Source organism: Platichthys flesus, chromosome 19 (genome assembly GCF_949316205.1).
Source record: "Platichthys flesus chromosome 19, fPlaFle2.1, whole genome shotgun sequence".
Lineage (NCBI taxonomy): Eukaryota > Metazoa > Chordata > Actinopteri > Pleuronectiformes > Pleuronectidae > Platichthys > Platichthys flesus.
This window is the reverse complement of record NC_084963.1, coordinates 13180246-13192755: the sequence shown is the minus strand read 5'-3', so window position 1 is coordinate 13192755 and position 12510 is coordinate 13180246. Positions and strand designations below refer to the sequence as shown.

The 12510-nt window shown below is 41.5% G+C and overlaps 1 protein-coding gene across 1 annotated transcript in view; it reads right to left on the bottom strand.

Annotated features, from left to right (window-relative positions):
• Positions 1 to 9821, bottom strand: part of col27a1a (collagen, type XXVII, alpha 1a) — a 64754-nt gene extending 54933 nt beyond the window's left edge. Inside the window, exons 1-2 of the mRNA XM_062413481.1 lie at positions 9505 to 9821; positions 5062 to 5132 (exon numbers count right to left, since the gene is read on the bottom strand). Coding sequence (XP_062269465.1) covers positions 5062 to 5132; positions 9505 to 9557 — 124 coding nt within the window. The 5' untranslated portion in view covers positions 9558 to 9821. The remainder of the gene's footprint in view (positions 1 to 5061; positions 5133 to 9504) is intronic.
• Between the last annotated feature and the right edge of the window lie 2689 nt (positions 9822 to 12510).

The following is a 12510-nucleotide window of genomic DNA, read 5'->3' as shown; positions in this document are numbered from 1 at the left end:
CATCGGTCAAAAGGGAAAATCAAAAGCCTATTATTGCAGTCTCTTCTAAACCTGGGAAGGAAAACTGGCTTCATGCATGAATGCGAAAGGGGAAGTTTTCATTACACAAGGACAATGGCAGGGCAGTTGTAAGGGCACAGGCGATTGATTAGTTTTACACTTTTCATCTGGCTTAAAAGTTTTGTACTATATGTGGCAAAAATGGAAATATGGAGATATCAATATATATTGATGTGGTAGAGACATGGAAACTGGACAACAAACACTTATGCAACAGTAAGTAAATACATAAATGAGAACAATCATGCAGAAGAAAAATATTAGATTTCAACTTTAAAGGGTATTCTGTGAGAATTTACTCTCTGAGCTCTTTGTGAGAATTTGCTCTCCCTGCTACGAGTGAGGCTCATCTAAATGTCTGATCTATCTTTGCAAGTGGCAGTTTGATTGACTACACTGGGTTACATTCCAATTTTACAAAACTTTATATGAACCAAACGGAACCACATGACAGGCATGGCAGCATCACAGCCATACATCTTGTCCCACTCATCCCTCAGCCAACACAGAACAGCAGTTCACATAGAAAGGGAGAATATACTCCGCAGGGCGAAGAGATGGAAAAAAGGTAGCTGAACAAAAAATGACATAAAAAGAATAATAAACTACTCGTTGGGCTTCGGGACCACCAAACTGCTTCTGTAAGCTGTCTACTACAACTTTAGACCAAACTAAATAACTATGTATAGGTCCAGACAGACATAAAACTAGGCTGACGGTTGGGCATCATGGACTGCTCCTGGTTGGTTTGTGTGTCTGTGTGGGTAGATGGTGCTGTGGTGGCTTTTTTTCAAATGTCAGTGGTTTTTGCAGAATTGTGCTTCTCTGCAGCACTGCAAGTTGTGGCATATCTTTCATTGTATGACTCTTGTGAAGCATAAAGCAGCTTTAAGCAGCCACACAACAAAGTGCCCCCATGGTACAAGTAGTTTCCATGCAGGCATAAAATTCACAATGTAATCCTAATGTGGCCACATTTAAACATCTAGGGAAACAAAAATAATTTAAAGTTTCAAAGCTAAATCAAAGTACAGCAGTTGCAATTGTATGAGCTTTATCTAACTGGTCCTGTCTTTGTTCGGTGAGATGTCATGCTGTCTCGTTATGCTTGTGGTTTTTGCTATTTTTTTACAGATATCAAGTTACAAAAATTCCACTACTCATGACACAGAGAGAAAATAATGCAGGAGATATATGTATCCCTTCACTGTACATATTTTCTTGTAGCGATTCAAAGACCCAAGAATTTGTCATTTGTGTTCACTTTGTCGTCAGAAACATGACGGCTTGTAGAGGTTATTGTGAAGGTGCTCAGTCAAGGCCAAAGCACCAATACCAGGAATGCACAATCAGGCTAAAGGACCTAATCCTCTCATAGCAACCAGTGTAATCTTTACTGTGTTTGAGAATTTTAAGCCACAGAGGGCAGAGTTCAGTCTCTAAATGTAGATTTTCTGTAAAAATGTCCATATCAATTAACAAATCCGCCTGCTTGTTAAAGTATGCAGAAGTATTAGTGCTGGAAAAGGTTGCTTCAGTGATATCAAGGCATGGCCTCTTTATTTTAAGGCCGTAGGGGGTTAATGAACCAGAGGGCATTGGCATCATCCGACAGCATCCCCCTTCTCCTTCTTCCTCTTTGCTCTCCTTGTCAACAGTCAAAAAAAAAACTGTTTGGACATTCACCACGAGTCAGTGCAGCAGAATACAGTTTGCATCCTCTCAGCTGACCCTCCTTTCAGTGTTTCTGTCTTAGTGGTCCCAGTGTTTCTCCATATGACCTATGATCTCCGACAGAGGCCCCTCACCATCTTTATTGTCTCTGGGCTTGCTCTGACCTGTTTTCACTGGGTCTTTTTTAATGGGGACATGTGTACAGAAGCCCTGCTTGTGATGAGCCAGAAAAGTGGACATGCAATGTTGATGAGATGACAGAAAGCGGAAAAGACGAGGGGAAAGGCAGATGGTCAGTCCCAACAATAGCTCATGAGCTGGAGAGAGAGCATGCGCTTCAATGAGATGCTTGTCCGTCTATAATACCAGCCATGCATCAATAGACCACGGTGGGTCATCAGACTTAGAATATTAATATCAATTGCATATAAAGTCTAATAAAAGGTATTGAATATGAATCTGATCACAGATAACAGTGGTAGTTATAAAGTAACTAGACTTAAGGGAGAAAGCATCTGAGAACTGTTTTTCAGAAACTATTCACACATATATCATGTAAAACAAATTAACTCAAACTGATCTGTCCAGACTCGACTTTTGATACATAACAGGTTTTAACAAATGTTGCAGTGGATTTAAAACAACATTACACTCAAACATCACACTAGCGCATGATCTAATTGGATTTTGTGGGGCCCATGCCAAAATCGGCTGATATATATGTTAAAACACTGCCAATGACTTCTCATAACACACACTCAACCAAATAAATAGAAAATAACAATTTAGGAAATACACGTTTTCCGAATTCTTTGTTCTGTGAAATAAAATTCTAAGTCAATACTGATATGTGTGTGAAAGCATCATTCATTGGTCAAATTATATCTTCAAAACAGTTTTTTTGGCCCTGTGAAAAGTGATCTGAATGTAGGCATGCCTTCTGCATACCCCCGTCTTTCCTTGCACTGTACAGGACTGTTAGACTTTCCCTTCGGGGCTTTATAAAAGTTGCTGATTAAACAAGACCTACATGGGATTCGGTCTATACCCATCCAAAAAGTATAGCCTCTCTGTGTGGTCTCCTCTGCAATAAAGGGACAGGACAGGATTTGGCAGAAAAGCATGGGGGAGCATTACATGCATCTGTACGTAGACCGCTGATTCCAAACCTTTTACTTTAATACCACATGCACTATTACTGGGGCATACATTAACCTATATGGTTTTAGATAAACAGAATACTGTGTGGATGTGAACACACACACACAGACTTATGTTTAACACATGGCTGGAGTTCATAGCCTCGCTCTGTGCCAAATTACTCAAGTAGGACAGAAAGAGTATCCAAGGCTCTTCACTCTGAAATGTTATCCCTTGTAGAGGATGAAGTCACTCATACATTCAAACACAGTCATATCATCTCACTTGGACTGGCCAGCGCTTGTCTGTAGACATTTATGATGTTTCTTGACAGAAGATTCATCTTCATAGCATGTTTTGCCAAATTATTACTTTTGGAATCGACACTTCTTAAATGGATGACAATCTTGGCGTTCTCGCATAGTTTCAATCAGGGACTAATTTATTTGGCATTTGGTTTTTATTCTGAGAGAGATACAGGCAGAAAATGACATGCATCATTCATCTATGGCCAGTATGAAACACGGACCCTGTGGTAGCGTGCAACTGAACTTTACATTTTTTGACAGCTTGCAGTACAGAGAGACAATGAATAAGGTGAGAGAATATGACAAGCAGCGAAGGCCTCCGACTGGAATTAAACCATAGATGTTACTTTATGTGTAATGCATTTTTTTTAAATAGCTCATAAATGACAAGAAAGTGTCGTAGAGTAATGCCAAAGGTTTCCTCATCAGAAAACAGTGAAACGTTAATCAAACTCTTTTAATATGCTTCTTACACTGTCTATTTACCTCTATAAAATACTTAGCCTCTTCTTGATCCGCATTGTGTGTGGTGGGGTGGTGGTGTGAGGAGCAGAGCTACTGTTTCAGAATTTAAAGAAAACACACTCCCTACTTTAGTACTTCCATCTAGGAAAGGTTTTTATGTTTGGTCCACCTGACATATTCGTTTTTTTAAAGTCTAACATGTGATAGTGGAGTTGTGTGGGGGCGGTAAATGTAATAAGCCATCACTTAAAATAACAGATGGAAGCTTTTACATAGCTTATTACAGGAGCCATGTAGAGTGTTGATGTTGTAAACCGAATAACAATTGGAATTTGGGGGTAAAAAAGGTTTCAACCTTGTCGTAATTATCTGAAGTGATATTTGGTTCTGTCTGCCGTCAGTTTTCAGTCACTGTGTCGGGCCTATTGGACCCTGTGCCCCTGTCAGTCTTAATCATAATAACTAGAGAAGAGAAGGGGCCAATTCACTGGACTGTAACTTTTCATTAGGGGAAAACCTTCAAAACGGAACGAAAAATAACTCAAATAAATCAAAGAAAAAGTAAAAGGTAGTACAATGGTCATAGAGGATGACTCTCTGTCTATATAAGAGCACTCAATACTGCAGGAAATACAACATGATACAATTGTCTCTTTTATATTTGCATCAATTCCTACTTGATGCTGCACCTAATTCAAAAATGTTTGGCCCCTTAGGGAAAGACAAGCATATAATCAACTTTTAATTAGATATCGCAAACTCCCAGCACTACATTATTCTTCCTGTAGTTCCGAAGCAACTTTATCATCTAGCTGAAGCTTTTGTTTTGGCCACCTGATGAATGAAAATCCACAATTTATTCTGTTATAGCTCTGTTTTGGTCTTCACCACCTGCTGAATGAAATACTTTTGGAAAATACTTTTTTACTGAAACCACCTGCCCGCTGCATCTGAAACAACGCTATGAGAGCGGAGATAGAATGAAAACATTATGTTGAGAACCAGAGAGATAAACAATAAGCATTGTGGCAATTGTAAATATATGATTGCCGCCAGAACAGTTTCTGTGTAGCAGAACTGAGCCATTAGGTATTTGAGAAGGTTTTTTCTCTGTAATGGTCTTGCTCTGTATCTATGACCTGATCACTCCCTTACTCACTCAACTTAGCTTAGTCAACACTTGTTGTCATGGCAACGGTTGGCCCAATTCTCATAGCAATGTGTTTACGTACTTGGGCAATGACCAAACGGGCGAAGAATAACTACAAAATCCCTCTAGTGTACCAATCTTTTTTTTTTGACGGTTTCTTTTTTAGTTTTGCTCTAAACTTTTCGGTAGAGAGGAAAGAGACTGAGGCAGTAAAGTAAGTGAATGAGTGAAAATAGGGCGAAGGGAGTGGGATTCATGTCTTACCTTCAGAGTGTACTTGTGTAAGTCCCAGGTAACAAGTACAATATAAAACGGTGCAGAGCAGTAGGGCTCTCCTGTTGGAAGAGTAGAAAGGACATTAGAAACAGGCAGCGCACACTTAGGTACTTTTATAAATGTATCACATTCAAGCTCATATTTAACTAATAGTAGATCAAATAACTGATGCTTTATTAACAGATTTTAGGTTGCCAGGTTGGATAAAAATGCTATTTATTTCTGGTGTTTAACCTTTCTGTTAACAAATCATTTATAAATTATATCAATGTGTGGATCCAATAAATATGAATGGGTTTCACATTTTCTTATAACCATATATATCAAAACAATGTATTAATCAATGGTTTAACTAGCTACTATAAATGTTGACAGGTTTTTTAATGATTTGATTTTGGTAAAGTTGGTCAAACAGACCAACAGGTCAAAGGGATTTTTCAAAACGTGGCAACAGGAATATGTCTTTAATGCGTACATCAGCTCCATATAGAATTTGTGTATTAACTACAAGTACTTTGAAGAACTTTCTGAACAAATCCTAAATTCTGTTTTATTGAAGACACAACTGCTGCTTCTAAAAAAATCGATGGCATGTGTCTTAACAGACTACAAAAACAAGGACATAGACTGAGATTACAAAACAGATTTTCCAGTGACAACAAAAGTGATCTGAATGATCATTGTTTTTGCATCCCACCAAATCAAAGATTCAAGAAAAACACACACTTTGCAACTGAACCCCTGATATGAGAATAACAAATGGGAAGTGGAATCTGCTAAAGCACTTACAACTCAGTGCAGTTCTTTCCAAAACACACACACACACACACACACACACACACACACACACACACAAAGCTTCACTTTGTGGTTTGTAAGGCATAAATATAGTGGTCTTATCCATCAACCCTTCTCCCCAAAACCAACACACGCACACACACATACACACAAAACAAAAACGAAAAATGCTCTCTCTCAACACCCTCACCACATCCAGGTGTGCAGTAAAGCTAAAGGAGACTGATTGGCAAGTGGACTGAGCGCTCAGTGGGGGACCGAGATCTGGTGACAGGCAGGCGAGCCACTGTTTACCGCTGGAGGTCATCCAGACACACATGGTCACACACTAGTTTGGGGGGGGGGGGGGGGGGGAAATGTGTATAGCAGCTGTGGCTGGTTGGACACAGGAAAGCGGTCGAGGCGGGCGAGGGCCAAGGAAACCATACACATTGTCTAATTGTTACTTTTGTGCACAGATGTCTTCTCTTTCTGTTTAGAAAATATTACTTCAAACAACCCCTAGGTCAATATGAGGCGAATGTACACAATCAGAATGTTTGTACATATGTTAGTGTATGTGCGTGTGATGGTGGGCTTATACTGTATGTGTGTTTGTGGCATCTATCTCCTGCTCTTCTAGCTCCTTGTTAACAATTAAGCTAAAGCACAATCGACACAATATACAACTGGCTATGGTTCCTCAGGATGTGGGTGTGTATGTGCATGTGTGTGTGTGTGTGTGTATGTAGCTCCCAGACGTTCCCAGCTGGTTACAGCCACACTCAGTTTCTTATCAGCTGAGGAGAGATCCGCTTTCTGAAAATGAGTCATGAATGCTGAGATTTTTTTTTTCTGCTGCAGCAAATAACACTCATTCTGTCCCTCAAGCTGTTTACATGTGGGGAAGCTGGATCAAGATTCCTGGGCGACAGCGCTGATTTCTTTGGCTTTTCATATTAAAAATGTTAAGTGTAGCTTCTTCAGATTTTCATTAGGAAGTGAGTGTGACAGGGTATATGTTGAAGGATGTTGCACCAGGTGGATTTGTGCACAGAGGACATTTAAATCAGTAAGGCTGCCATGTGTAACTAAACATGTCTGGTATGGTTTTCCTTCATGCAACAATGAGCTACATGACACAACTCCCAGAGGGAATTCTCAATGATTGGACAAAATACGGGCCAGATGAACAATGCTTCTTCCTGAGTCATGCATTAAACCTGAGAGTCAAACCTAGATATTTTGCTGTGAGTCGCTGAACTCACATTTCAAAGATGGGAGGTGCTGATACCATCTTTCTCTCCACACCGGCTCGTCTTAACTATGATGAGCACACACGTCTAATTTACCATGAAAAAGTTATTTAACAGTCAATAGTGGAAAGATGCCATTTGTGTGACTGATCAGATGGAGAGAGGGGGTCAGAATATGTTTGTAATAATCGAGGAATTTCACTCCTCATATTTTTAAGTAGCCAAACATGTGCCTCATTATATGGTATAATCTAAAGAATATCAATGGCATGTTTACACCTATCAGCTCTACCTCCCTTTTATACTTCTTTCTAAATCATCACCCCCCGAGGCCCCCCCACCACAAGATGTTTCCACCATCACCGTCTTTATTTTTCCGAAAAACGTGACTGCATCATCCGTGTCTAAACTCTGAGTCTAACCTCTCGACCCCAACAACACCATCGGCCACTCTCCACACACATACACACCAACACACACTCACACAAACTCAAAACAGCATCTGTCTGTCTGCAGGCCAGCGACCAGCCAGAGGTGGGGAAGAAGCCACTGAGGGGCCAGTGTAGTTTTTTTCCGCAAGCTTGGACTTTACTCACTGATTACCCTGAAAGGATTTCCCAAAGGTGATCCTTCTCTGCCCCCAGAGCACAGACACACACACAATCACAGACACACAGTGGAAAATTCCTATTGATGAACGGACAGTTTCCCTGCAATCAAGTAATCTCTCACTTAAGACAGTTTATGACTAAATTCTTTTTATCATGTAACCTTTGTCAGAAGTATTCGGGTTTGAGAGGAGATGAAAGTCGTGAAATGTACATGACTCATTATGATACACTGCGAGACTTGGATTTACTAAGAGTTATTGTGTTTGTTATTATAAGCAAAATTGTTGTTATAAGAACAACAGTGACTATCTCACAAAGTTTCTGTATGTTACATCTAAAAATAAAAAAAAAGCTGAATGTGTAGTTGCTGTAAACTTTTAAAAGAATCAAAGCATTGAACATAAATACCTGCATGTAAAAAAACAGGAGTCTGACATGGAGGGCGACACCAAGTGGACATAAGGCGAATCGCATCGCAGGTAGACGGTCATTTATCTCAACTCATGTAAATGTGAATGATGAATGATGTAGATATACCACTGTTGATCCATGGCTACATCTGTCAGGAAATAAACCCCCTAAAGCCATTCTTATATTTCTTTTCGAATGACAGATGTTTCTTTGGAACATGCAGGGAGGTGTGATCAACTGATGCCATTTGTAAAACTTTATTAATAGAAAAAAACGGTCAAATGTCTTCCACTTTCAAGAAGACTGTGCCCCAACTTTCTGCCACTATCTGAACCAGATGTTTATAGCGCAATATAGCCAAATATTACTGAAATGTTAGAATTGCATATACGAATGAATGACTTGTATACGTCAATTGTGCAACAGCTGGCTGCTGCTGTAGCCAACCCAGCACCAAGCTCAATATATTACAACGGCCCGATGAGTTTTTCACTGTCTGTGAAAAGTTATGCTGTAAACACTTGCATACAACATCTGGACTTTATGAACCAGAGCAGTAAAACTCGCAGGTGTTTGCTTAAATGCATCGATAAGTGGTTGTTTTCAGGGAATGTAGCCTGTTGAATAAGCTGATGTCATTTACTTTACCTTCCTAATAATAATTATAGTCTTTTCTTTGAAGATAGTAATCTCATCCTTCCTTTTAAAACAATCATTTCAAGTGCGTAAAAGCGGCTGCGTAAGCAGGAAAACATGGCAAGCATCCTCCCAAAGTGGATGCTGAGAAACCTCTAATTAAAGTTCATAGATCCGAATAAAGGTCTGATGTTTTGCTCGCTCTACCACATGAGTCCGTTTCTTAAACACTGTTTAGCAAAACATCTACATGCACCCATTGCATAAGTATTTATGGAAAATGCCTTCAGAACAATGAAATGCCCTAATCACGATCTGTCTTGCAGTAAACATAGATAGGAGGTTATATTGAATATAACATGCAAACGTTGTCACCAAATAAACCTCATTATTATGCTTGGTCTCTTTGTATAGTCCCATTAAAATTAACATTTGATGAGGGGCGGTTAAAACGTTGAGCCATTTTGGCAAAATTACGCTTAATGTCATTCCATTAGACAAAAGGTGACAAATGCAAGGTCTAAACAGAGCCAATACAAAAGCCTCAGTGGTCCCCAGTGGACATCACTCTTGGACCACAGCCAGCCGGCACATCACAGCTTTACGCACACGGAGCGCAACAGTTCCCTGGTTTGTAACTCAGACCGTGTCAGAGCGCGCTCACAGCTCAGCTCTCCGCAACATCCTCTCATCAGAGCAAACGCTGAAAGAAAATGTATGAGAAGCAAATGGTCACTTACTTTGTGTCTAGATGAGAGGTTCTGCAATCTCTCCTTCGGGTGCCTAAATTCATTTGTATTCATTTGTCCCGGCAGTCAAAAACCTGATCCGTTAATCACAGCGTGACTCCTTTGCGAGGGGGGCAGCAGAAGGCACCGGTCGCCGTTTTACGCATTTGACAAGCTGGAGATGAACTTCCAGAGGACAGAACTCACGTTGATGTGCCTGTCAAGCCCGACATAAATTCCTCTTGGCACTGGCAGGCCGCTCTGATAGAGAGTTTTCCTGCGCGCTTGTCTGTCGATATTCCCCTGTGTTTCATTCATTTATGCCGATCCAGATCGAGGGCCGCGCAGCCGGAGAGAAAGCTGGGTCCTTCAAGAGGGGGGTACGGAGTCAGGAGCGCAGGACTCATCCCTTTCCTTTTTAAATAGGCTTTCTGCGGGTAAAGCGATGGCAGAGCGCACCGCGCGGCCAGGTGTCAAGTTACAGACCCAGCGGTTGTGGCGAGCAACTACACGCCTACTCCAGGGGGGTGGCCACATGGATCCGACCCAGAGCCCCATGCACTGGAGAGGCAAATGAATGAACCCCGGTGACACCCGTCCACAGAGTTTTGAGAATTGATCAGCAGAAAAGATAGTTTGACTTTTACAAGTAAATTCAGCTCCCCTTTAGAAATAGAAATGTAAGACATATAAAAGAAAAGGCTAACAGATATTGACTGTATTCATAAATAGCTGTGAGATGTGTGAGAATGCATCAGCAAAACAGAGACTTTTTAAACTCTCTTTCATCCCCCCCTTTGAGACAAATGAGGGGATTGAAAGGGGACTGAGTACTGAAGCAGTCACATATATGGTTTTCCAGTTTTATTGACCACTCAAAGTGTTTTACAGTACAAGTTCCATTCACCCAATCACACACATTCATAAAGCACTTTTTCTATCACACACCATTCATAGACTGTAAATCTGGGGTTCAGTATCTTGCCAAGCACACTTCGAAATGCAGTTTAAAGGATCCAGGGATGGAACCACGGAGCTTAGTGGCCGGCCCGCTCTGCCTCCTGAGCTACCTCCCTGAGCCTCCACCCACAAATATTGTAATTTTCTGGGTTATCTCTCTCTTATTTGGTCAGGCACACAAGAACCTTGTCATAACGTGGTTTAAACACAGTGCAGAAGCTTTGGCCAGCTCATACAGACGTCAGTTTTGCCCACCGCGTTGGACACGTGTTAATGGAGACATGGCGAGTGAGCAGCACCTGGATCAGCCCCAATTGCCTTAAGAGGGTCAGGGTGAGGTCTACCTACCAAAGACCTCCATAGAGACACTATAGCCAGTAATTACCACCTGACATCTGATTGAAATGTTTCATGAACATGTACACTACACAGGGGGATGAGACATCTTGTGCTTCTCTCAGGAAGTAGTTACATGAGGACTTCTTCAACAGTAGAAAGTGTCTCACAGCAACCGCACTGTGGGTTATTATCCACAGTTAGGAGCAAACTGATGCCGCAGAGATATGTTGTTGCTGAGGTTGGTTTAGTTTTGACTAGTGGTCTGTTTAGTGTTATTGAACGATGTGTCCTTTAACTGACACGGTCAATGAATGAACAGCACTCCCCCCTCAGCCAAAGTAACAGCCCTGAGCATTTTAGAGAAACACACACTTGCCTATCAGATAAAGAATTTGTTTTGACTGTAATTAGATCAATTTGAGGTGAATGCTTGGATAGTTTCTGAAGTCAGATTTTATCACTTTAAAACCACCTTAAACTCACTATATATATATGAGTATAGCCGAACACAGTGTGGACAGGTATTTACACAAACTGCTTGTTGACATGATGGCTGCTCGCAGTAAACTACTGGCTGAGGGGGCAACAGAGTAAGGATACTGGTGACTTGGGTCCATCCGAGCTCTCTCTTTGAGCCGACTGACAAGAGGCCTTGAGTGCTGAAGGTCGTCTTGAATGACACCTTGTCAGGGTGGGGAACGATTGCTACGGCGATCTCTCTGTACTTCAGCTCGAGGCTGTTGGTCAGCCGGCCCCAAGGGGTGGGTGCTAATGGACACAAGTCATTAACGTCCTCTTTATGGTCCCCTTCACACACTCTGTCCCTTGTGTTCTAGCGCCGGGTGCCACCCGACCCTCCCATGTACTTCCAATGAGCCACAGCGACTCTGCCCCCAACTTGCAAATTACAAACTCTGCGCTTGCGAGCGCGCTCACTGCCACCCCTTAAAGCTGCTTAATTATGGTCATTGGCACCACGTCTGAAAGCTCCCTTTATCCCCCCCACGCTCCAGAAATAGGCCCTGCTGAAGCACACAGGCAGCCCAGATCAAACGCTCCCCATAGGGAAGGGGTCATTACTGGTACTCAGGGCGGACACAGCCCAATGGGTGCCGGACCACGCCTTGAGCCCAAATTGCAGCCTGGGCCTAGTGAGGACACAAGACTGCTCTTTGATGCACGGCAAGAGTAATACAGCAACACAGGCTGTTTGCATATCAGTGTTTACAGTGAACTGTACATACACACAAACAACCAATAAAGTGTTTTGCAGAGTGAAATGTAAGAAAACTGAGCACTGGCTCTTAGTTTGGTGTTCACAGATTTCTTATGATTTACATCTGTTGATCTGATGTCACTGCTGTTAGTTTCATGTTTTGATTCGTTTCAGGAGGACAAGGCTCTTTATTAGTTAAATGATAATGAAAAAAAGTAAAACTATGAAAAAACACTGGGGACTATAAAACATTCACGATTTAAAATATCTCAGGAAAGATACTAGCTAAATAAATAATACAGTAGTGTTTCCAGAGAAATAACCTCATGAAATAACCTTAAGTCACTCAACAAATAAATAGGTAGTAAAGACAGTCACCTCTGTGTAGGTGTGTTTTCATGCTGGGCAGTGGCAGAGGTTACGGAGGTGGTGGCGGTGAACCAGACAGTGCTGTCTCTCTCAGCTCCAGTGCACACAAGAAGACCGTTCATACCAGGAATGTG